Below are 27,610 nucleotides of genomic sequence, written 5' to 3'. Positions count from 1 at the left end.
CCATTGAGTCGGTGATGCCATCCAACCATCTCAGCCTCTGATGCCATCTTCTCCTGCCCTCAATCTTTCCCAGCATCAGGGTCTTTCCCAATGAGAAAATTTCAAGTGCAAATACTCACATGCTATCCTGTGCCTAGGCAGAGGTATAAAAAAGTTCCTGTACTGAGTATTATACTAGTCTACTGCTCACAGTTAATCCATTAAACATTTTTTAAAACTTGTGTATTTCAAAATAAGCTTTGACTATCAAAATCAGTGTATTAAAAGGAATTTAAAATGCCCCATGCTAGTTTTCAATCCAGTGGAAAATTATAATTCACAAGATTTCTCATATATGAATTGCACCCTCCAAAGGTGATGAAGCATCAATCCTTTTCTCAACATGTATGCTCATTCATTTCCTACACTGAAAGGAGAAAAATGATCCACAGTCTGGCAGGATTGTGTTTATAAAACCAGATTGCGAGTTAAAATAAGCAAAGCAAATTTCAGCAATGAGAAAATTGGCCTACCTCCCCAGGTGAAACCAGGGGAGACTGACCTCATAGCCCAGGAAAAGTCACAGTGATAATACAAACTACCAGAGAAAGAACATTTTAACCTCCAAAGGAGACCACGCACTCCAAGCTGCTGGGGTTCTTCTCTAGTCAGCATGTGCTAGGGTTCACTATGGAAACAGCAGAGTGAGAAAGGCAGAGAAGCCAACGATGCAATGTGACACAGGCGAGGTTTGTAAACTTACACAATATCTCACATGCTGATGCTCCTGATTTTGTAACTGAAGACAGAATAAAGTAGGGTGTTTATAAAGAAAAGTCCTAATGAATCACAGAAACTTGCCTTCTCCTTCACAGCATGTCAAAGAATGAGTAGTGAATGTTTCCCTGAAGTCAAATTGTATGTGTTACTTATTATGAAACAGTAATTGTAACATGTACTCTTGCAAAGTGGTCATAAATTATAAATTGTGATAAAAAAATTAGGAAATAGTGACCCTGGGCAAGGAAAAGAGCCATTTATGCATCTAAGGAAAATAGATCACAGAGTACTTTTTTATAAGCACTCGTCATTTTAAGTCTACTGTACTTGAACAGACTATAAGAAAAGCATAACTGGGTCAAACCTAGGATTCACTAAAAGAATATTCCATATGTGAGAGAGAAAATAGGACACGTATCAGAAGAGGCAAGGGGGTCTCCCTTGCAATCAGTCTCTGAGCTTAGAGATGCTTTCCCTTAGGAACCAGCTGATTTTTGATGGAGCCATAATTGTATATAAATTGTTTGAGATGTACCCGCACTACCTTTTGGGGCTAACATAATCTATTAAGATCTATAATTGACAGGACTGTAGTGCAGGCCATATTTTAATCTAAAGATCGCTCTTAATTCTAATAGTTTAAAAATTTCATGGGGGGAAATCATAGTAACATAATCTAATGACTTCAGCACTTTAAAAACATCTCTTGTTTTTACAGAATTAAAGAATCCTAATCCTTTTGCTATGATATGCAAAATAATTCTACCAATCTCAGATCAGTCATTTAAATTTTGACCCACAGGATATAATTTTTTATATGCCACCTTTTCTTGCAATTGACTGAGAAATTTTTAAAGTAATGTTATAAAAGCAGGACATTTTCCATTCTTGATGATGTCCACCTGACCACATCAACATGTTGCTAGGTACTTTCAGTTTAAGTCTACAGACACTCCTAGGTTCTTTCCACTCACTGCACTTAACCAAATTCTAAGAGTCTTAAACAGAATTTGGATCATTTTCCTCTAACACACGACACCTCATGTTTTCCCATACTGCAATTAGTTGCCATTTTCCTACTCACTACTAAAAGCCTCTGAGTCTCCTAAAGATTGTTAGTTCACTGGCCAAGGGAGATGGATCTACAGAATTTAAGCTTTTTGTAATGTTTTTCAGATTATTTACACAGATGTGAAGACTAGTTTGTGCATCAGAAATGTAGGAAATTAGGATGATGAGAAATCTCATTTACTATACTATTCAATTGACAGAAATACCCATCTCGTCCCAATACACTATGAAACTCACGAATGCAAAGGACAAGGACCATTTTTTGTTTCTTCCAGCCCCTATCACAGACCAATCATGTTATAAGTGTTCAATAAAGTGCTTATAACTTGGTTAACTTCCCCCCTCAACTGACATTCTTGAGAGTTTCCTAGCCACATTAAAAAAAAAACACCTCAATTTCATAAACGGTATAGCAAAACTTTGCTAATGGCTATTTGAAACCTTAAATGTATAGTTATTTACTGATTATTCTTTTTAAGTTTTTTTATTCTTTTATTTTTTATACAATTTTAAAGGTTACACTTCAATCAGTTATTATAAAATATTGGCTATACTCCCTATGTTGTACAGCTATTGTTTATTCTTTATTGTCATATATTTAACCTCCTAAAGAGCACATAAAATAGTTAGCTATGCTTTCCTCTCAAAGTATCTTGCCTTTTGTCTAGCTTTGAGTTCTCACACTGTTTATTATAATTTACTGCAGTTTACCTAATATAAAAGTGAGAATCTACATTTCTGATTCTGGAAATACTCTGATCTTCTAATTTATAAGAAGAATCCCAGTTGAAAGCATCAATAATAAATATCACTTTTGAGACTGGAAAAATACAACAAACACAAACTATCACTCATACTGTGAATTGTGGTGCTGGAGAAGACTCTTGAGAGTCTCTTGGACTGCAAGGAGATCAAACCAGTCATCCTAACGGAAATCAGTCCTGAATATTCATTGGAAGGACTGATGCTGAAGCTGAAACTCCCATACTTTGGCCACCTGATGTGAAGAACTGACTCACTGAAAAAGACCCTAGCACTGGGAAAGATTGAAGGCAGGAGGAGAAGGGGACAACGGCGGATGAGATGATTGGATGACATCACTGACTCAACGGACATGAATCTGAGCAAGCTCTAGGAGCTGGTGATGGACAGGGAAGCCTGGTGTGCTGCAGTCCATGGGGTTGCAAAGAGTTGGACATGACTGAACAACTGAACTGAACTGACTGATGATTTTCAAGGAACTACACTACACGTGTTCCCATGGAGCCAGGAGCTCTAGAGGACTAACAGCAGCAGATAGTTTTTCCTCTCAGGTCTCTGACTCAAATACACTATCTGGATTTCCAAAGCTGGAAACCAGCATTTATTCCCAAATTGAGTTTGATTGAGTTTTACACCACTCAAGTTATCTGGAAGGAAAAAAAAAACTGTTCCATAGAGAGAGACAAAAGAAGTCAGCAAGCAAAGTAGTTTAGAAAAGAACAGGAAAGCCGAAGTATCAATAAATACATTTTTCTCAGATGGTTTTCTCCTCATTAACAATTTAGGTATAAGAAGGAGCCATGTGAGAACAAAATAGTGGTTACCAGCAGGGAGAAGAGAGGAGAAAGGGGCAATGTAGAGGTAGAGAATTAAGAGGTATAAACTATTATGTATAAAATAAGCTACAACTATATATTGTACAACACAGGGGATATAACCAATATTCTAGAATAATTATAAGTGGAGCATATGCTTTAAAAATTGTGGATCACTATATTGCAACTTATATAACATTGTACATCAACTATACTTCATTAAAATATATTTAAAAACAATCCCACTCCTAGGCATACACCCTGAGGAAACCAAAATAGAAAAAGACACATATATCCCATTGTTCATTGCAGCACTATATACAATAGCTAGAACATGAAAGCAACCTCGATGTCCATTGACTGATGAATGGATAAAGAAGTTGTGGTACATATACACAATGGAATATTACTCAAACATAAAAAGGAACACATTTGAGTCAGTTCCAATGAGGTGAGTGAACCTAGAACCTATTATACAGAGTGAAGTCAGAAAGAGAAAGATAAATATTGCATTCTAACACATATATACGGAATCTAGAAAAATGGTGCTGAAGAATTTATTAACAGAACAGCAGTGGAGAAACAGGCATAGAGAATAGACTATGGACATGGAGAGGAGGGAGGAGAGGGTGAGATGTATGGAGAGAGTAACATGGAAACTTTCATCACCATATATAAAATAGATAGCCAACGGGAATTTGCTGTATGGCTCAGGAAACTCAAACAGGGGCTCTGTATCAACCTAGAGTGGTGGGATGGGGAGGGAGATGGGAGGGAGGTTCAAAAGGGAGAGGATATTCCTGTCCATCACCAACTCCAACTATGGCTGATTCATGTTGCAGTTTGACAGAAAACAGCAAAATTCTGTAAAGCAATTATCCTTCAATTAAAAAATAAATAAATTAAAAAAAAATATTTAAAAACAGAGATGAGTTTGTCGTCATGCCTTTCATCTATCCAGTACTTTAACATCATTTTGTGTTTTATAGGAAAAGCCAAAATCAGTATTTGGACCATGGGAGCTAATCTAAGATGTAAATAACATGTCCTTTGAATGATTCTTCCTGTTGAGCCCACATTACTGTAACTGGCTTCACTGTGCATCTAACAACAGCTACACAAATGACAGGCCATAACTGTCTAGAAATAATTAACCTCTGTGAGGGAGTGTGTTTGGCAAATTCAACCCTGTATTTGTGATGGCCAACAGCAGAGCAGTACTTGAGGTTTGAGAACTACTTGTTACTGGTCTATGATACATTTAAAGTATGGAACCCGAGAAGAAGCAGCTGGGAGCTTTTGCAGTCATCTGACACTGCATGGAATCCAAGCCATTATCAGTGGATGAGCCTTACTAAACAGGGTTTAGGCCAGTTTAGGTGTTGTTAGACTCAAGAGATAAGTCACATGCAGCTTAAGCTGAATATTCATTGTACAGTGGGACTATGTATTGGTCTGAAGATATTTAAAAACAATTTTTTTTAAAGGTTCTGTATCATAGAAAGGTTGAAAAGCTGTGCTTTAGAAGAAAATTTTCTCCTTTAAATTTCTGACTGTTTTGATTCCAGGTGAATCCAGGTTGAATTTGATTCAAGGTGAATCTGGGTTCCCCCTTGTATGTACTTCTCTGATAGCTCAGTTTGTAAAGAGTTCACCTGCAATGCAGGAGACCCCAGTTCGATTCCTGGGTCGGGAAGATCCACTGGAGGAGGGATAGGCTACCCACTCCAGTATTCTTGGGCTTCCCTTGCGGCTCAGTTGGTAAAGAATCTGCCTGCAATGAGGGAGACTTGGGTTCGATCCCTGGGTTGGGAAGATCCCCTGGAGAAGGGAAAGGCTACCCACTCCCATATTCTGGCCTGGAGAATTCCATGGACTGTATAGTCCATGGGGTCACAGAATCAGACACAACTGAATGACTTCCCCTTTTTAAAATTTCTGTTTTCAGTCAAGGTAAAGGATATTGACCAGATAACCCTTTACATATACAGCATTTAGTAAAAAAAGAAAAGAAAAAATAGTTGCTCAATATTTCCTGTCTTTTATCACTTCTCAGACCTAACATAGTGGAAGGGAAGGAAAAAGGGTATATTTTATATCTTTCCCCAGATTATCAGAGAAGTCCTCTCATTTGAGACTGAGGCCCTGGACACTTTCGCTTTTGGACAGAATTAGAGAGCAGGGGAAATGTCTATGTACTTGGCGATATGGCTACTCTCTTTAGTCACATCTGCATTTTCACACATGCTTCTTGAAGATCATCACATTTCCAACATCTTTACCTCCTTGTTAACCCAAAGCTATGTGATGATTTCTCTCACTGGCATCCACCTTCCTCAGCATCATTACTGGTAAAAGAGCAATGATAGATAAGGGGAGTAAACAAATGTTCTGGAAATCCCGTAACTGTTTTGAATTTTATTTCAGGGGGTGAGTGGGAGGAGACTGAATGGCATGATTTTAATTGCTAATATAAACCTCTTTATCCACTTGACCTGAAATCAGCTTGACTTTCCATACATGCTATGTTTCATCCTGATGGGGAATACGTGTAACTCAATGGCTGATTCGTGTCAATGTATGACAAAACCCACTGAAATGTTGTGAAGTAATTGGCCTCCAACTAATAAAAGAAAATTAAAAAAAAAAAAAAAAAAGACAATGTAGAGCGGACATGTAAAACCCCATGCTTCCACTGCAGGAGGATGGATTTGATCCCTCATCAGGGAACTAAGATCTCACAGGCTATATGACATGGTCAAAAAAAAATTAATTTAGTCTGGTAGTCAGTGGATTCTTGGTTCTTCAAAACTCTTAGTTTCGAAGCAACTAACACACATACTTATGCAGTAAGTGCCGCCATCATAACATGAAAATAAATCTTAAACTGATGTCATAGCACAAAATCATTATATCATGTATTGCCTAACTGTCATGGCTCCCAAATTATTGCCTGGGACTTTTGGGGTTCCCAAGACTCTTCCAGTGGGTTCTTAAGGTAAAAACAATTTTTATAATAATATTAGTTAATTTTTTCATTTTCACTTCTTGAATGAACAGAGGAGTTTGCCTGAAGCTGTGAGGACACATGATGATGTTATACTTGAGCAGTTAATGGAAGATGAGCTTGTGCACTCATGTTATATAGAACTTTCAAAGGAAGTATGTGCTTTTCCAGATATTAACACATTTGTTCTCAATATTTCTACTCTCTTAACAGCTATTCTCATTTATACCTGTTATCTTTGTGATCTCATTGAAAGTGAAAGTATTAGTCACTCAGTCGTGTCTGACTATTTGTGACTGCATGGACTGTAGCCTGCCAGGCTCCTCTGTCCATGGGATTCCCAGGCAAGAATACTGGAGTGGGTTGCCTTGCCCTTCTCCAGAGGATCTTCCCAACCCAGGGATCAAACCTGGGCTTCCCGCATTAGGGACAGAAAATCATCTGAGCCACCAGGGAAGCCCCATGACCTCATTATGATTCAGTACATTCTTATTTTGAAATTCTAAAGTTTCTCTCATGCCTATGTGGAGACATACAAACATATATGTATACATTTTTTGTCTTGTATAAATATGAAATAAAAATTGAATGAAAGCCATTTCTTTCCTGTGGCTTTATAAATGTTTATAATTTACCTTACTCTTTTACACAATTGAACACTTTTAAATAGCATTATAATGCCACTTAAGTTATAGCATCATTTTGAGACCAATCATTGGACATTAAAAAATAGAAACCACATATTTTAAACAGAGATATGACATGTGCTTTGAAATCCAAATAGTATTTGCTAGAGCTTTTCAAAGTAGAAATGATAAAGCCCTTGAAGTGTCTTAAGAGATAAGTCACTGTACTGCAACAGGTAGAGAAGTACACACTGTAGCTGAGAGGCTAATAATTAAAAATTTTGTACTTGATATTGGTGAATACCTCCTGGGTTAAAAGTCAGTAAAAAGAAATTACTGCCATCTTCCAGTGATCAAGTAACTTGTCCAATTGAAGATTTGCTTGCTAACATGCAGCATGAATTAAAAAATCTCACCTGCAGAATTATACTTTTGTCTTAAAATGGACAAATCTCAAGAATGACTACAATTGTTTTCATTACATTTGTCCAATATCTGTACCAACAAATCCTCAAAGACCTTCATTTTTATACAAATAATTAATAAATGTGGTTGAAATAGTTAAAGTACAGACTAATTTTTTTGAATGTCATTATTTATCTCACAACAAGATAAGTTTTCACTGATGGTACAAGAGCAAGGATGGATGACTTAGCACCAATCGAGACAATGTCATGAAGCTGCACTGACAGTCATTGTAGTCTTCATTGCCAAGATGTTACAGCTTTAGAAAAAGTCCATTTCATCTAAGGATAATCTGATGAAGTAGTAAAACTATTAATTAAAAAAAAATCTAGACCCAAAATATGTATGTGTACTCAGTCACTCAGTTGTGGCCGACTCTGCAACCCCATGGACTGTAGCCCACCAGGCTCCTCTGTCCGTGGGGTTTTCCAGGAAAGAGCACAGGAATGAATTGCCATTTCCTCCTCCAGGGGATCTTCCCAACCCAGGGATCTAACCCACGTCTCCTATGTCTCCTGCAATGGAAGGTGAATTCTTCACCACTGAGCTTTACAGCTTTTACATCTTTCCAATATTCTATGTCAAAAACAGAAAGTCTGCACAACACTTCTGCTGCATACTGAGGTGGTTTTCTCAAGCAAAGGCACTTCTGCAATTAAACTGTAAGTTGAAGTACCTACTTCTTTCATGGGATGTTGTTTTTACTTTGTAGTCCAGTAATTAATCTATGTTTAAGAAAACCTGAGTTTTAAGTAGAAATTTTCTTAAAAATGAACAAAATGAGCCTGACACTTAGAGGAAGACAACTGACAGTATTTGTAATCAATAATAAAATTGAGCCTTAGAATTTTTGAAATTTGTACCTTCTACCATGGGTTTGACAGCTCCTCCATCTCTGATGAGATTAGTAGTGATATTAATGAATATAATGAAAACACTGTATAATGATTTATGAAACACTGAGAAGATCTGTATAAATCAATGAGCCAATATTTTTCAAATGACAAAAATGTATTATGTTACAAAATCACTCGTTAGTAAAGGATCCATTTAAAGTGCATGATAAACCAATGGATTAATGTAACAGGATATGAAAAGCTCATTGACATGATTTTAGAATTCACACTGCAACTAACTTTTTAAAAATTATCACCTGTGTTTTGATAAGATATAAAAGAAAATACACAAGAATGTGAAAAGTTATTAAAATACTCCTCTCTTTGTAACTACAGATCTGTGTGAGGCCAGATTTTCTTCATATACTTCAACCAAAACAACATATTGCAACAGACTGAAAGCAGAATTAGATAGGAGAGTCCAGTTGTCTTCCATTAAGCTATACTATACGTTAAAGAAGTTTGCAAAACTGTAAAAAAAAAAAAGCAACTCTTCCCACTGCTTTTAAAAAAATATTTTCCATAAAAACTTATGATTAATGTCATGAAGTTGATTCATTACTATTATTTTTAATCGATTTAATCTTTTCTGATGTTTCATTTTTAATTTCTAACAATGGGTATAATTGGCAGTGTGTTAATAAATGTTTAACAACTAGCTTTCCAGAAAATGGTGGTTTGTAGCACTTGCCAATTTCTGTGGTATAAATACTATCTTAAAAATACCAAATTTAAGTGATAATGTGAAGTCAACTTGCTCCCAGGATTCCCAATATAGTAATCCACAAAATCCATCTAAATAAAAGCTCTTTGAAGTCTCTGATAATTCTTAGAGTGGAAAGGGGTCAATCGACCAAAAATTTTGAAAGCCATTGGTATAGATCTTATATGGCCAATTTATTTTAAAAACCACGATGTAGTCATCAAGATACAGAAATGTTTTAACTACCTTAGTGCACTGACAGAGTAACCAAGTTTCAAGCATTTATCTGTTTTCTAAAGCAAAACTCATTCTATAATAAAACAAATTTGGACTGATATCTAGTAGTAGTATCTCATGCTTTGGCCTGCTAGAATTTAAAAGTATGGAATGAGGTATGGATTTAACAAACACACTGATAGAAAAAGCAGATTCTGTGTTTGAACAGTCAAAACTACTTTCTGCATTTGTATTTTTTGAGACAGTTCCTTTAAGTGAGCAGTATTTTCCTCAGGTTCTAAGAAATAAACATAGGCAGTTTCAAATTAGAAAAAGAAAAGAAAAGGAAAAAACTCACTCCAGTTAGGCTTTGCAAATATTTTCTTTATGAAACCATGCATCTGCTCAGAGTTAGTTGCAGAGTGTGACTAACATTTTCTACCAAGGCTTGTGCCATGTCAGTTTCCTTTACTAAGGCTATGTGTGTTAATTAAAATTAATTACACATGCCAGTAAATAGTTTCCTTCTGAATGCAGCAAACTGAAGCAGAATAATATAATTTATATGCAAGGTATGTAATTAAAACCTTCACAGTATTTTCTCTCAGCAGGTATAGTCACTGAGGACATTTTTATGGGTACATTCTTTATGGGTAAGTCGGTTTCATAGTAAATCAACCGAGGAAAAATAAAAATATATTACACATGCAGTAGGTCACAAAAAGATTTCTGATTTATAAGTTGATATTATAAAAACAGGCTTATAATGAATATTCTTAAGTGCATGATTTGAGGGTGCTCAGTGATCTTTATAGAGCTTTATATATGTGTATGTGTGTTACTTTTATTTAAAGCCCCCCCACCCCCCGCCTTTAAACAAAATAACTTCTAGGCCTGGTGTTACAGCTTCAGTAATTGCTTTAATAATCAGGACAGTATACAGTAACACTGGTAATAACGGAAAACACTGTATCCTCCGGAGCACCGTGGATACATTGTTCAGTGTAACTGGATTTCAACAGCAGCAAATTTGAATAATAGCCCTTCTCTGGACTTTTTCTATTTATTCTTCTATTTGACGTAAGTTTCTTTTTCAACATGTAGGTTGTTACATAATATTCTTCAGGTCATCGCTAAAAACCTGACCATTCCAATAGTAAAACAAGCCATAGTTTTCTTTATTTTTGCTCTTGGGAGGCCTCTAAGACTGCCAAAGAAATATAAGTGTTTAGAAATTTCCTTCAGGGTAGACTCTGTTAGGGAAATTTTCACACCCTTGCTTATTCATTTCTTAAGAGCTCTCCCCACAGGCTGCTGACTGAAATACCTGCACGCTTGGCTAACCCCCTGCTGGCTTCAGCTTGGGGAGGGGGGAGCTGCTGCCACAAAGTCACAGCCACACTGTATGAGCTTTGGCACCCAACTCACTCTATTTCTATCCTTATCAGAAATAACCAGAAGGCAAACTCATTCCTTGGAGTAAAAGCCCGAGATAAGTCAGTTAATATCCTGAATCCAGTTCCTTAGCATGACCAGCTTTCAAATGGGAAAATTGGTTTTGTAAGGAAAACTAGCAATACAATCTTATTTATAAACAATCACATATTTAAAGATATTGGTCATTGGTACCCGTCTCATGTAATCGTGATCTGTCACTTTCACTTGCAACTTAACCATTATAGTTTCCCTTTTAGAGGCTGTATCTTAAATTCAAGCATATATTTTTCTATAGTATGTCTGCAACTAGCAGTTGCTCCCCTATCATTAATGAGCACAGTTGGGGCCATTTTATGGTCCCCAAATGGAGGCACACGTTCGTCCCAAGCCACAGAGTTTGTCTCAAGGGGGTGGTAGGGGGAGGGGACTGCCCATCAGCAAATAGTTGTTCCGGGAAGTAGGTGGGGAGCAGGCAATGTGTTTGCTCTGAAATCCTAGAAGAAAAGTAAACTTGCTGTGAAAGACATAATTTCTTTTTGTTCTTGAACTTTACACAGCCGTGCTGGGCTCATTCATCAAGACAGCCCTTGGACGGAAACCTCCTGAATATGAATGCCTCAGAAACTGACCAAAATCTCTGCTGGCACTACCAATGGCTTAAGATAAACTCCAGTTGAAATTCTAGTGAAAGGAACTGAATCTAAGTTGCTGAGTCTATCCTATCAATCCCTTTGTTTAAAATCAGTGAGGGCTCCCAGGGAGCACAATACCTAATTCCCCTAGAAAAATGGATACGGACTACACACAGGAGTTTTAAGCATGAAGAATTTCTCCAAAGCCTGTTAATGACATTTGAAAGAGCTGAAAAGCACTAACTTGCTATTTTTCTCCCTCAGTAAAGGCAGAAACAGTCATCCAAGTAGGGCATCAGACTCCTATTTCATTTCAGAGTTTAAGTTGAAAACCAGTAAGAGAAGAATTTAAATTGATTGCTTCAAGCCACAGACATTTCATACCCAAGCAATTATGTTGGCTTTCATGAGAATTTATCTTAGCTGTGAAATCAATTGTCACAGACTTAGTTCATAGAAATATTACCAAATCATATTTGATTTCTGTCCTGGTGTGGTTAGTGAACCAAATAAATCAAATGGGAAGACAATTCTGGTTCTCCAATCTGTCTCTCTCCAGGCTCCCCTTTGAAAATATTTTTGCCCCTCCTCTTTGATGTACCTAGGATTTCCTAACAATGCTATTTCACAACTAGAGAGACACCCTTAAAGGGAAAAGATGCAGTAGTAAGAACTGAGAAACCACTGAAAATATGCAAGATCAGAACCATATGACAACAAATATCTTTGCAGTGAGAGACTTGAAACAAAGGAAGAGAGTGGACACACAAAAAAGAGTTCTCTGATTCAAAGATCTGGCTTTAACAGCTTTCAAGATATAAAGTGCCCTTTTATTGACTTAATAAGCATGTACTCCTATCCATCTCCTCGACAAGGAAAGCACGGGGTTTATCTTTTCAGATTTATAGAGGGAAATAAACATTACTGTCATATTGTGAATTCACAATCAATAATTCTGCAAAAGTCCTCAAATCTGTCTGACCCACTTGATCTTAATAGTTCTAGCAGAAACAAGAAGGACCAAAAACTTATGAAAAGAAAACTAAAATCCTGCCTTCTGGTTCTCCACCTCCCTAACTTTCAAAAGTTCAGCATATAACAGAAAAACTGAAATGTGTTAATACTTTGCTAGAGTTAAAGAAATAAAGATTTAGAAAGCTGAGTATAGATATCTACAAAACATTTTTGAATAATATTATTAACATTATGGAACAAAGTTGAAACAATTTACAAGAAAACATCTATATTTTCCCCTTAAACTGTCATGAATTCTGTTACATTAAATTCAAACAAAGCCTGTTTATACAGTTTGTATATAACTTAAAATTCTCAGGTTCTTACTTTTAAATAGGAGATTTCTTTTGTTGTACTAAAACTATTTCCTCTAAGAGTTTTCATCTTTATCTCCATTTTCATCCCCCTCGGATCTGAGGCTGTAGGCTTCTCTAGAGCTTACCTACAGAATGCTTTTTATTGACAATTAGCATTATTTATATTTTCTCTGCATAACAGAGGGGGAAAGTTTAGGATCCATCCATCTTTTCATTTACTCATGTTCTTAACTCTCACAATCACCAGATGCTGTGTTAGGCCCTGGGGATAAAAGCAATGAGCCAGACAAACACAGCCTAACTTATGGTTACCAGGAAACAGTCATGGGGAGAGATAAATTGGGAGACTGAGGTTGACATGTACACACTACTATATATAAAACGGATAACTAATAAGGACCTGCTGTATAGCACAGGGAGCTCTATGCAATACTCAGTAATGACCTATCTGGGAAAAGAATCTTAAAAAAAAGTAGATATACATATATGTATAACTGATCCACTTTGCTGTACATCTGAAACTAACATAACATTGTAAACCAGATATATTTCAATTAAAAAAAACCTCTGCCTTAAGGAATGTAATCTAGCAGTGGAGATAAATACTCATGATAGGATTATATTTTTCATTAATTAATTTACCATTGTATTAAAACTAGAAAGAAGTACAAGGTGTTACAATGTTGACTTAACACATTCTGTTACTTAATCGTGTTGTTTAAGTGTTTCTCATAGCAATATCACTGACATCTGATTAATACCAGTTTACTCATGCGTTCCTCAGGACAATGCATCGGACTCCAATTGATCTCATATCTAGCAGAATATTTTTCATACTAAGAAAGAAAAGTGAAAGTTGCTCAGTTCTGTCCAACTCTTTGCCACTCCATGGACTGTATAGTCCACGGAATTCTCCAGACCAGAATACTGGAGTGGGTAGCCTTTCCCTTCTCCAGGGGATCCTCCCAACCTAGGGATCAAACCCAGGTTTCCTGCAATGAGGGTGGATTCTTTACCAGCTGAGCCACAAGGGAAGCCCAGGAGTACTGGAGTGGGTACTATCCCGTCTCCAATGGATCTTCCTGACCCAGGAATTGAACCGGGATCTCCTGCATTGCGCTTCCCTTGTGGCTCAACTGGTAAAGAATCTGCCTGCAATGTGGGAGACCTGAATTCGATCCCTGGGTTGGGAAGATCCCCTGGAGAAGAGAAAGGTTACCCACTCCCATATTCTGGCCTGCAGAATTCCATGGACTGTATAGTTCATGGGGTCACAAAGAGTTGGACACGACTGACTTTCAATCAATCAATCAATCTCCCGCATTGCAGGTGGATTCTTTACCAACTGAGCTATCAGGGAAGTGGGGAAAACCACACTTTGTTTTCATGCTTTACAGAAGTTGCAGAAAGGGTACAATGAACTGGATATGTTAATTGAGACAGATAAAGAGTTTTTACTTTCAAACTGCTTTCCTCCACCAGGTGCTCAGAGGGTGTTATAAACACCCATGGCACGGAAAGACAACCCACCTATACTCATGTTAGAAAGTGAAGGATGACACACACTTTGTTACTCAGCTTGGACTGAAAGACTGGTTACTAGCTGAGTCTTCATCTGATGAAGAAAAAGCTTGAACCAGAATATTCAGAGGATAATATGTATTATTAGTATTTTATGAAGCAAGAAGAAACATCTTAAACATTCTTTTGACAACAGCAGACAGTGAAATGAAATAAAACAACTTTTCCAGCTGTCACATTTACGTTCCAAACACAAGCTTAATTGCATTGCATCCTATACACAATATTTCATTTCCTAGTAACATGCACTATATGTTTTTACTCTATTGAATTTCCAATAAATAAGAGCCTCTACCATCCCTATGTATGGAAGAGTAATTAATTCCCTTTTAATACAGTTTTGACATTCCACCATATCCAAGTGAGACATAAGCTTTCAGACAAGGCACTGCATACCGCCTCTTGCCCAGCATATTTGTTTAATTAAGCACTTTTCCAAACAACTTAAACTCAAAGCACGTTTGAATATAGAAACAGCCATAACGGTATATAAATGGAAAACCTGACTCCAATTCCTTTCCAGCTAACAATTGGAAAAATATACCACTCAACAATGAGAAGAAAGAGCCATTCTTTTCTGAATGCCTAAAAAGCCCACACTTGCTATAGTGCAGCATTATTTGACATTTATTGAGTGTCGGCAATGTGCTAGGGACTGAGTGGAGTAGTGAAACATCCTAAAATCACTCTCTGTAGGAAAAAGCGGGGAGGGGTGAATTGGAACACTTGGTAACGTTGGTAAACCATATCCTGAATTGAAGCTACAAAACAGTATCAAAGAAAGAATGTCTTAATTTAAAAGAAAACAGAGCTGGACACTCCCAAGGGGTGCTCTGAAAATACCACGTGGCTGCTCGATGAACCCCCTGGACAGACACAGATCTCTGCTGGCTACCAGAGCTGACATACCTGGGACCAAATGGGCCTTAACATGACCTTAAAAACCAGTGCCTGCCTGGGAGTGTAAAGACCAGCACAGTGAAACCATTATCCAGACGTGCTTCTACCAAAGAAAATGGGGCATTTCTTAAAAAATTACATGAAACAAAAATCTGGGGGCACATTCCAATCTTAAGTTTCGATCTTGCCACAAAGAAGTTCAGAAATCTTCTAACTTAGATTTTGTAAATGATATGGTGACACAATGAATGTGAGATCTAAATATTTTTAACTTATCAGTCTCTCCAGGTATCTGAGATGCCCTCTTTGAAAGGTTCAGAGGATGGCTAGGGGTGCATATTCTTACCTGGAGTTTTTGTAGGCTAAATCAGTCCAGGTGTGAAACTCACTCTCTTCCACCACAGAAGTTACTGCAACCAGTAACAATTCCTTCCATTTACAAAAATATTAGCACTAAAACAATATTTAGAATGGCTCAAAAATCTGGTCACCAGAGTCATAAAGATCATGCTAATTCACCAGGACATTGAAGACTTTTAAAATAAGGATGTTAAATGTATCAATTCCGACACACCTGATGATTGGGAACTATAGAGTGAATGTTTTAAATTTTATGGTGGAAAGTTGAAATAGCAACTTAATGAGCTCTTAGGAATAATGCTGTGATACAAGTAGTAATGGCTAATATAGTTTTTCAGGAACTGTAGCAAGGGTACTGGTCAGTTCACGTAAGGCTTTGCAAATAAGACTCAAAAGTGATCCATGGAAATTTGTAAGACCTAACAGCAAACTGAAATACCTGCACAAGAAGGTAAAAATCTTTTCACTGTTGCTCTTTTAGGAACAATTCCAATTAAAATATCAGGTGGAATTTCTGGTGCATAGTTAATATTAAAACTACAGATCAGAAAGAGCCACGGATCAAGGAAACGTTAGACCTGGGTTCCAGTTCTGGCCCTATCATTAACTGCTTTTTTTGACATGAGAAAAGTGTTAAACAGTTAGAGGTGTCAACTCCTTAACCTGTAAAGTGAAAAGGGAAGACAAGATTATCTTTAAGGTCTCAGAGAACCCTAAAAAGCCATATTTTATACCCACGTTAGCACCAATCCTAATGTTCACACAGAAAGTTAAGTCCTAGGTCAATGTGTCTTACATGGGTCAGCTGAATGGGTAAATGAATTGAGCTAAAACACTGCAGCAGAAAACAGTAATGGGGAACACAAAATAACAGAAGCGCTTATAAAATCTCTTCTAAATTAATCAAGGATAAATTCATCTAAAGGCAAAGAAACAACACATCTTTTAATATCTTGTCTCAGAGGAAAGAAAAGAAAACAGGAACATAATCTTGAAATCAATGAAAAGAATATCATTCACGTACTGTTAAAAAAATAAAGCTAAGTATATGAGCTCTTGATAGATGCATGATTTTCCCTTTACATGATATAGTAAATAGATAAACTTAGATGGGAAAGTACAGTTCATTAAACCCTATGGAAGACAATGGAATGCTTTTACTTTTTTTTTTTTTTTAAACTAGGGCCATCTTGCCTTTGAAACTAAATTTTCATCTAGAAAAGGCTGGCAACAGATTAAGGAACATTTTCCACCCATTTGTTTTGACTAATACTATTCCCTTTTTGGGATATTCTTTTCTATTTCCTCTCCAACAATTTGTGCCAAAACTAATGAGAGACATCTTCTATGATGTTAACTATTGCTTCTGGCTAAATCCTATGCTCCCCCAGCACTTAAGTATTGGAATTAAATACACTATCATACAGTCTGTTTAAATGTTAGCTTATACACTATAACCCTTTTTTTTCAGGTATAATATTCCCTCTACTAGATTACCTTTTCTTCCTTTTTAATACCTTCATTGATTAATTAAATTTTATACCTTAAAATCAAGGAAAACAAATATTGTACACAGTCACTGATTACAAATATCATGCAAAAGGAGATCACATATTTCATCTCAGTTCAGTTCAGTCACTCAGTCATGTCCAACTCTTTGCGACCCCATGGATGGCAGCATGCCAGGAATCCTTGTCCATCACATACTCCCGGAACTTGCTCAATTCATGTCCATTGAGTTGGTGATGCCATTCAACCATCTCATCCTCTGTTGTCCCCTTCTCTTCCTGCCTTAAATCTTTCCTAGCAACAGGGTCTTTTCCAATGAGTCAGTTCTTTGCATCAGGTGGCCAAAGTATGCTGAAAGTATAATGAAACTTCAGCATCAGTCTTTCCAATGAATATTCACGGCTGATTTCCTTTACGATTGACTGGTTGGATCTCCTTGCACTCCAAGGGACTCTTAAGAGTCTTCTCCAACACCGCAGTTCAAAAGCATCAATTCTTTGGTGCTCAGCTTTCTTTATGGTTTAACTCTCACATTCATACATGACTACTGGAAAAACCGTAGCTTTGACTAGATGGACCTTTGTTGGCAAAGTAATGTCTCTGCTTTTTAGTATGCTGTCTAGGTTGGTCATAGCTTTTCTTCCAAGGAGCAAGCATCTTTTAATTTCATGGTTGCAGTCACCATTTGCAGTGATTTTGGAGCCCAAGAAAATAAAGTCTGACACTACTTCCATTGTTTCCCCATCTATTTGCCATGAAGTGATGGGACTGGATGCTATGATATCAGTTTTCTGAATGTTGAGTTTTAAGCCAACTGTTTCACTTTCCTCTTTCACTTTCATCAAGAGGCTCTTCAGTTCCTCTTCATTTTCTGCCATAAGGGTGGTATCATCTGTATATCTGAGGTTATTGACATTTCTCCCAGCAATCTTGATTCAAGCTTGTGCTTTATCAAGCCCGGCATTTCACATGATGTACTCTGCTTATAAGATAAACAAGCAGGGTGACAATATTCAGCCTTGATGTACTCCTTTCCCAGTTTGGAACCAGTCTGCTATTCCATGTCTGGTTCTAACTGTTGCTTATTGACCTGTATACAGATTTCTCAGGAGGCAAGTAAGATGATCTGGTACTCCCATCTCTTAAACAATTTTCCACATTTTGTTGTGATCCACACAGTCAAAGGCTTTGGCGTAGTCAATGAAGCAGATGTTTTCCTGGAACTCTCTTGCTTTTTCAATGATCTAACAGATGTTGGCAATTAGATCTCTGGTTCCTCTGGCTTTTCTAAATCCAGCTTAAAAATCTGGAAGTTCTTGGTTCATGTACTGTTGAAGCTTGGCTTGGAGAATTTTGAGCATTATTTTGCTAGCATGTGAGAGAAGTGAAATTATGCAGTAGTTTGAACATTCTTTGGCATTGCCTTTCTTTGGGATTGGAATGATTTTGGGACTGGATTTTCCAGTCCTGTGGCCACTGCTGAGTTTTCCAAATTTGCTGGCATATTGAATGCAGCACTTTAACAGCATTATCTTTCAGGATTTGAAATAGCTCAGCTGGAATTCTATCACTTCCACTAGCTTTGTTCATAGGGATGCTTCATAAGACCCATTTGACTTCACACTCCAAGATGTCTGGTTTAAGGTGCGTGATCACACTATCGTGGTTATCTGGGTCATTAAGATCTTTTTTGTTTACTCAGGGTCACTCCTACATAAAGAGAGCCCTTCAAGACCACAGTAGATAACTTAAATTCATAGGGTCATAGAAATATAAGTAAAATGGAGAAGCAGATGAGCTGCTCCCAAGTAAGAGAAATCACCTGAAATAACAAACAAGGAAACAGACCTCTCTGTCCTATCAGACCCTGAGTTCAAAAAGAAGGTAATAAGACTGCTGAAGGAATTAAGAAACAAGGCCAAAAGAAATGCAGATCACTGTAACAAGGAACCAGAAACTATAAAGAAGTGCCAATCAAGATTAGACAACTAAACTGCAGAGATGAAAACCAAGCTAAAGGTAACAAATAACAAAGTAAATAATGAAGAAAAACAAATACATGAACTGGAAGGCAAATTAATGGAAATTAGAACAGCAGACAGAAAGATAAATGAGAAGGGAAAGCAACACACAAGATCTATGGTATAATACAGAGCATGCCAATCTATGCATAGCAGGAATCCCAGAAAGGAAAGAAAGAAAAGAGAATAAAAATGTATTTGAATAAATTATGGCTATAAACTTCCCAAACTTAAAGAAGGAAACAGATGTCCAAGTACAGAAAGCACAGAGGGTCCCAAAGAGGATGAACCCAAACAAACCTACACCAACACATATTACAATAAAAATGACAAAAATTAAAGATAAAGAGATGATTCTTAAGGCAACAAAAGAAAAACAAAGGATTAATTACAAGGGAATGCCATAGGTCTATTAGTTTATTTCTCTATACAAATGCTGCAAGCAAGACAGGAATGGCAAACCATATTCAAAGTCTTGAAAAAGAAGAAAAATTTGCAACATAGGATACTCTGTCCAGCAAGGGTATCATTCAGAATGGAAGGAGAGATAATGAATTTCTCAGACAAGCAGAAACTAAAAGAATACCGAGATATTAAATCTATCCAAAAAAGAAATACTGAAAGTTCTTCTCTAAATAAAAAAAAAGCAAGAATTTATAGGAAAGAGAAACTTAAAACAGGAAAGTAAATAACTTTAATAAACCCATACATAAATTTTTAAAAATTTGTGAAAGCAATGGTAACTATAATGAACAGCAAAAGAATAAAGATATAAAAGAGAACATCAAAATCATAAGATGTGGGGGAATAGAGTTAGAAAATATAGGTTTTTTGGAGAATGTCTTTGAACTCAATATGACTACTAGTATGAAGCAAGTAGATCTAGTAATGGGTTAACATACTTGAAACCTAAGATAACCACAAATCAAAAACGTACAATAGAGTCACAAAAACTAAAAAGAAGAGAACTCAAACTTAATACAAAAGAAAATCATCAAATGGTAAACGGAAAAACAAAAAAAAAAAAAAAAAGAAAGGAACAAAGATGAAATACAAAATGAACTGAAAGCAAGGCATAAAACTGCAATAAACACATATCTATCAATAATAAACAAATGCCAGTGGAATGAATAAATGGATCAGCAGATCAAAAGATGTAAAGTAACAGATTGGACAATAAAAAAAGAGCCTACGATATGCTGAACCCAATTTAGGGTGAAGGATACACATAGATTGAAAGTGAGAGGTTATGGAAAAAGATATTTCATGCAAATGGAAATGACAAGAAAGCAGGGGTAACAATACTCACATCAGACAAAATTGACTTTGAAACAAAGTTCATAAAGAAAGATAAACAAGGCACTATATAGTGATAAAAGGATCAATACAAGAAAAGGCTTTACACTCCTTAACATATATGCATCCAATATAGGCACACCTAAATACAAAACACAAATACCATCAGAAATAAAGGGAGAAATTGATGGGAATACAATAATAGTAGGAAACTTAAACCCCACTGATATCAATGGGCAGATCTTCCATACATAAAATCAATAAGGCAACAGAGATCCTAAATAATACAAGGGTTAGAAATAATTGATATCCACAAGACATTATATCCAAAAAGCACCAAAATATACATTGTTTTCAAGTGCTCAGGGAATAGTCTCTAGAACAGACCACATTTTAGGACACAAAACAAGCCTAAATTAATTTAAGAGGATAGAAATTATTTCAAGCATTTTTTCTGACCTCAATGGCATAAAAACAGAAATCAGAAAGAGATGACTACATGGAGACAAATGACAATGAAAACACAACTTTAAAAAATCTAAAGGATGCAGCAAAAGCAGTAATAAGAGGAAACTTTAGATAGTGATACATGCCTTCCTCAAAAAGCAAGAAAATGTCAGATAAACAATCTAAGAGATTAACCTATCATCTAAGATAATGAGCAAAAGAACAAACAAAACATAAAGTCATCAGAAGGAAAAAAACAATAAAGATCAGAGAGGAAATAATGAAAAGAGATTAAAAATAGAAAAAAAAACACAATAAAACCAAGAGATGGTTTTTTGAAAGAATAAACAAAATGAACAAATCACTGGTCAGGCTCACCAAGAAGAAAAGAGAAAGAATCCAAATAAACAAAATAAGAAAGTAAAGAGAAAGAAAATGAAACCACTCCTCCAGACAAACAAAAATCACAGAAAACTATAAACAGTTACATGGAAACAAATTGGACAACCTAGAAGAAATGGAAAAGTTTCTAGAAACATAATGTCCACCAAAACAGAATCAAGAAGAAATAGATAATTTGAACAGACAAAACACTAGAAGGAAATAGTGAAAGGCACTCAGTCATGTCTGACTCTTTGTGACCCCACAGGCTGTAGCCAGCCAGGCTCCTCTGTCCATGGAATTCTCCAGGGAAGAATACTGGAGAGGGTAGCTGTTCCTTTCTCCAGGGGATCTTCCCAACCCAGGGATGGAACCCAGATCTCCCATATTACAAGCACATTCTTTCCTGTCTGAGCCACCAGGGAAGCCCAAGAATACTGGAGTGGGTAGCCTATCCCTTCTCCAGGGGATCTTCCTGACCCAGGGATTGAACTGGGATCTCCTGCATTGCGGGTGGATTCTTTACCATCTGAGCTACCAGGGAAGCCCAGAAGGAAACAGAATTTGTAATAATAATAATTTTAAAAAAATCCAAAACTGAAAACAATAGTCCAGAAAGGCTTCACTGGGGAATTCAACCAAACATAACAAGAAGAACTTATATCAATCCTTCTCAAACTCTTCCAAAAGATTGAAGAGGAGGAAACACTCCAAAAGTCCTTCTATGAAGCCACCACCACTCTGATACCAGAAGCAGACAAAGACACTACCAAAAAAGAAAATTATAGGTCAATATCTTTAATGAATATAGATGTAAAAATCCTCAACAAAATCTTAGCAAACCAAATCCAGTAACACATAAAAAGTATCATACATCATAATCAAAGTGGATTCATCCCAGTGTCACAAGGATAGGTCACCATATCCAAATCAATCAATACAATACACAACATCAAGAAAAGACAAACACCATACCATCATCTCAAGGATGAAGAAAAAGGATTTGATGAAATTCAACATCCATTCATGATAAAACTCCAGCAAAAGTTGGTACAGAAGGAACATACCTCAACATAACAAAAGCCATTTATGACAAACCCACAGCCAGCATAATGAAAATCTTCCCTTTCAACTAAAATTTGCAATAAGACAAGAATTTTCACTCTTATCACTTCTATTAAACATAGTACTTGCTAGCCATAGCAATTAAACAAGGAAAGAAATAGGAGGTATCCAAATCAGAAGGGAAAGCATAAAATTGTCACTATATGCAGATGATATGATACTATATACAGAAAACCCTAAGGACTCCACACAAAACTATTAGAACTGATAAATAAACTCAGCAAAGTATCAGAATACAAGATTAATATACAAAAATCTGTTGCATTTCTGTACACTAACAAATATCAGAAAGTCGAAGTTAAAAAAAACCTTGTTTAAAAATCACATCAAAAAAACCTACGAATAAATCTAAGCAACGAGGTGAGAGTTATATGCTAAGACTACAAAACAATGATAAAGGAAATCAAATATGATTCGAGAAAATGGAAAGATATCCTATACTCTTGGATTAGAAAACTAATATTGTTTAAATGGTCATACTACAAAAAGCAAGCTACAGATTTAATGCAATGCCTATCAACTTCCCCGTGATATTTTTCGTAGAACTAAAACAAACAATCTTAAAATTTATATGGAACTACAAAAGATCCAGAAGTGCCAAAGCAATCCTGAGGAAAATGAACAATGCTCGAGGAATAACTCTTCTAGGCTGCAGACAATACACAAAGCTATAGTAATCAAAAGTGTGACATCAGCACAGGACGAGACATACAGATCAATGGAAAAAAACAGAAAGCCCAGAAATAAACCTACATACATATGGTCAATTAATCCTTGGCAAAGGAGGCAAGAATATACAGAATGAGAATGGAGAAAAGAACGGAGAAAAGACATTCCCTTTAACAGGTGGTGTGGGAAAGAGGGACAGTGACTTGTGCATCATTGAAGTTACAATGGTCCTTTACCCTGTGCACAAAAATTAAGCTTAAAACAGCTTAAGGACTTAAATATCCATTAGGACACCATAAAATTCCTAGAAGACAATATAGGCAAAACATTCTCTTACACAAATTATAATGACAGCTTCCTAGTATATATTTGTGGAGTTTTTTAATCAGTCAAGATTTTAAAATATAGTAACTATATTTTTACAATTACTATAGACTGGATAGTATTATTAACAAACATGATTCATAGAACTCTCATGCAACCCTGTACTCCTAAATCAATACATTCTTCTGAAGCATACATGAAATATTTATGAAAATTTACCATGTGTGCTAGATCATATGCTCTGACCACAATGCAATTAAATTAGAAATCAACAACAACAAAACAATAAAATTCCATGCACTATAAAATATGAAACACAGTTGTAAACAACTCAAAGAAAAAATGATAGTAAAGATTATGGAAACAAAAGATCAGAGGAAACAGAACTTAATGGTAACCAAGGTATTATGTTGCAAAGTCTGTGGTGAGCAGCTAAAAATACATAGAAGGAAATCTATTCAATTATATGTATACATAAGAAAAAATAAGATAAAAATTAATGAGCTACACATCTAAAAAAGAAGTTAGAAAAAATGGGCTAAAAAGAAAACACAGTAAATACAAGTTAGGAAATGAAGAAGAGAGCAGAAATTCCTGAAATAGATAAAACATATACAACTGAGGATCAAAAGTTGGTTCTCTGGAAAAAGATACAACTCTGGAAAGAGTGAACAAGTGAAAAAAGGTAAGGGTTTAATATGAGAAATTAAAAAAGGATCAAATTTCAGACACAGCAGAGATTTGTAAAAATAGAACACTAAGAAATCATTGATGCTAATATCAAAATATGTTAAAAAAAAAACAGAATGGGTAATTTCCTGGAAAAAAATATATAATTTGTTTAAACTCATAGAAAAAATAGAAAACCTGAATAAATCTATACTTATTAAATATGTGAAATCACTAGCCAAAAGTCTACTTATCAAAACTGTCCATAAGTTCTAGATGATTTTACAGGTGAGTTCTACCAGTTAACAGTCAATCCCCACCTTATACAAAGTGTTCCAAAGAACAATAAGAACTTATTTCCACTTCAGTTATGAAGCTAACAGAACCTTGATATGAAAACTAGGCAGGGACAATACAAAAAAGAACATTTGAGTCAATGTTACTTATGAACATAGATGCAAAAAGCTAAATAAAATGATGGCAAACTTAAGTCAGGGACACATAATAGACAATAATACATCACAATTTAATTAGGTTTAATCCTGGGAGATCAAGGATGGTTTACAACAAGAAGGTCTATTAATATATTTCACCACATGAATAGATTAAAGAAGAAAGTCATAGAGAAAAAAAAAAAAAAACACACTCATCCATGACAAAGTTAAACACCCAATCATGATTAAAACAGAAACTTCAGCAACTAGGAACTCAGGGAATCTTCTTTACTTGACAATGGGTACGTATCAGAAAGCACTTAACCATAAAAGTGTGAAATAATTTTCCTTTAAATCAGGAAAAAAACAAAGACTCCCAATTGTACTTAATATTGTACTACTAGAGGGCCTAACCAGTACCAAAATAATTGAAAATAATCAAGATTTCAGAGGAAAAGATAAATGGCAAAAATGCCTATATGTTCTTGCACACATAGAGGTCAAGCGAAGCAGTTGAAGAGTTCAATACTTTCTGACAAGTCTAAAATTCCAGGATACCTAGATTTTTAGAAGCCCAGAGATTTCTTACATTCATGTCTTTTGCTCTCTTTGCTGGAGAGGATGTGGAGAAAAGGGAATCCTCTTGCACTGTTGGTGGGAATGTAAATTGATATAGCCACTGTGGCGAACAGTATGGATGTTCCTTAAACAACTAAATACATAACTACCATATGACCCAGCAATTCCACTCCTGGGTATATACCCTGAGAAACCTATAATTCAAAAGGTCACATGTACTGTGATGTTCCCTGTAGCACTATTTACAATAGCCAGGACATAGAAACAAGTTAAATGTCCAATGACAGATGAGTGGATAAAGAAGATGTGGAGTATTTCTCAGCCACTAAAAGAAACAAAAAAGGGTCATTTGTAGAGATATGGATGAACCTAGAGTCTGTCATACTAAGTGAAATAAGTCAGAAAAACAAATAGCATATTTTCATGAATGCATGTGGAATCTAGAAAAACGGAACAGATAAACTTTATTACCAAGGCAGGGATAGAGACGTGGATGTAGAGAATGGACATGTGGACACGGGGTGGGGGGTGGGGGAGGGGAGAGTGGGACAAATTGTGAGATTAGGATTGAGGTATATACACTACCACGTGTAATTAGATAGCTAGGGGGAAGCTGCTTTCATAAAGCACAGGGAGCTCAGCTTTGTGCTCTGTGGTGGGTGGGACTGGGGTGAGGGTGGGAGTGGAGAGAGTTCTAAGAGGGAGGGGATATACGTATACACATAGCTGATTCTCCTCACCGTACAGCAAAAACTAACATAACACTGTAAAGCAATTATATTCCAATAAAGTAGAAGAAAATAAATCCATAATTGTATTGTGTCTAAAAAGATGCTCTATCATTATCTGATCTTTTTATTTTGTACTCAGTCGTTTTATAACCTTAACTTTCTAGGTTGATCAAAGATTCAAATTTAGTTTGACCTCATGTGTGGCAATTATACTTCCCACTCTGCATCCAAGCAGGAAGGCTGAGCACACCCCTGAAGACTGCTTTAGGACTTTCTGACTCCCCACTGCTCTGAGGAAGGTATGTAAACAGTACTGAACTTTTTGCCCCTGTGGAGGACACACTACTTCTCTCCCCAGGAAACCTTTTTATCCTTTATCATTTTCAGTGTCTTTTCACCAGCTGCTCTCAAATAATACTAATAACAAATTAATATTTAAATTAAAATAGTTTAATAAAATTTCATTCTCAGTATTTGGTAGGGGAGTTATATTTAATTTTCTTTTCCCTTGATTCTTTAAACATTCTGCTCTTGTGGTTTTTCTAAGTATTTTTTTGTACAATGAGTCACTCTGAGCAACTGACTGGGAATGTACAAAAAAGGCTTCTCCCCTCCCCCCATTTTGATTTACTGTGTGATTGACCCTGGGCCAGTCACTGAACCTAATCAAGGAACTTCATTCATTGCTAAATAAAGATAAAAAGCCTGGAGAGATGGATTAAAATTAGATCCTGCCACCTAATGATTCAGTTTCTTAATAACTGACTCACAGAAATTAATTAGCTTTTTCCTGTAACAATTTCATTTGGAAAAGGTCTTTATTATTTTTGCCTAGTCGTAGTCTTTTTATGTTTCTCTATCCAATTCTCTGTTACTTCTTCATTTGTTTACTTAGTTTCAGTGAATAATCATGGCACTCCACAATAATTAGCCCCAAATTCAGGGATAATTTTGTCATCTTAAGAAAGTCTCTGAGATACATTTCTAATTTATGAAGTGGTAATCACAGTACTCTATTGTTTCCCTCACAATTGCTACAACAGACAATGAATGTGGACTGTTTTGAAAAACTATAAAGAACAATATATTTGTATTCATCTTAAATGAATAATTCTATTCACTGATGCAAGAATTTAGTCATAATACCTGATTGGGTCTTAAGTGATACTAATCCATTAGATACTACTAAAAATTATAACTGAGTAATTTATTTATAAGTGCAGAACAGTAAATGTGAAATAAGGAAGACTTTAAAGTAACAAAACGTAGTTTAAGAATGATATGGGTGCCTGCTTAAAAACAGTTAATTAATACTTGAAGATCTTCCTTTTTCTAAGTTTAAATCTTTTGAATCCACAACCTATGGTAAAAGCTGAAAATACAAAACAAATGAAAGGAAAACTCAAGAGTTAACAAATTTTAAGGTAGGACCAAAAGAAATCTTGCAAATATGGTCCCTGGATCACATAGAAATTCAAAGCAAAAAAACAAAAATGTGAAGACATAAGCTGCTTCATTTTCTTACCTTTGTTCTGTATTAAAGAGTGCAAAGATGTGCTTGCTAGACATAAAGCTTTTTTCCACATCGCGAACTTTCAGGTTGTCCAAGGGAAGCATATACTTCTTTTCTTTTTCCTATTGAGAGAGAGAGAGAGAGAACTGGCTTTAATAAAAGATCTTGAAGCATGCCCACAGCCACATATCACCTGAGCCGGTCAGCATTTGATTACAATATTTTGATACCATCATACACTACTTTGACACCAGCTACCAAGGAACAAGGGTTTCCCAGGGGGCTAAGTGGTAAAGAAACCTCCTGCCCAGCAAGAGATGCGGGTTCGATCCCTAGGTCAGGAAGATCCCC

The 27,610-nt window shown here is 36.1% G+C and overlaps 1 protein-coding gene across 5 annotated transcripts in view; it reads right to left on the bottom strand.

Annotated features, from left to right (window-relative positions):
* Positions 1-27,610, bottom strand: part of DNM3 (dynamin 3) — a 614,639-nt gene that overhangs the window by 138,384 nt on the left and 448,645 nt on the right. For all 5 annotated transcript variants that reach the window (XM_065935707.1, XM_065935708.1, XM_065935705.1 and 2 more), the window contains one exon: positions 27,272-27,381. In XM_065935707.1, coding sequence (XP_065791779.1) covers positions 27,272-27,381 — 110 coding nt within the window. The remainder of the gene's footprint in view (positions 1-27,271; positions 27,382-27,610) is intronic.

The sequence above is a fragment of the Muntiacus reevesi genome, chromosome 5, assembly GCF_963930625.1.
Source record: "Muntiacus reevesi chromosome 5, mMunRee1.1, whole genome shotgun sequence".
Taxonomy (NCBI): domain Eukaryota; kingdom Metazoa; phylum Chordata; class Mammalia; order Artiodactyla; family Cervidae; genus Muntiacus; species Muntiacus reevesi.
This window is presented reverse-complemented; position numbering and strand designations above follow the sequence as displayed.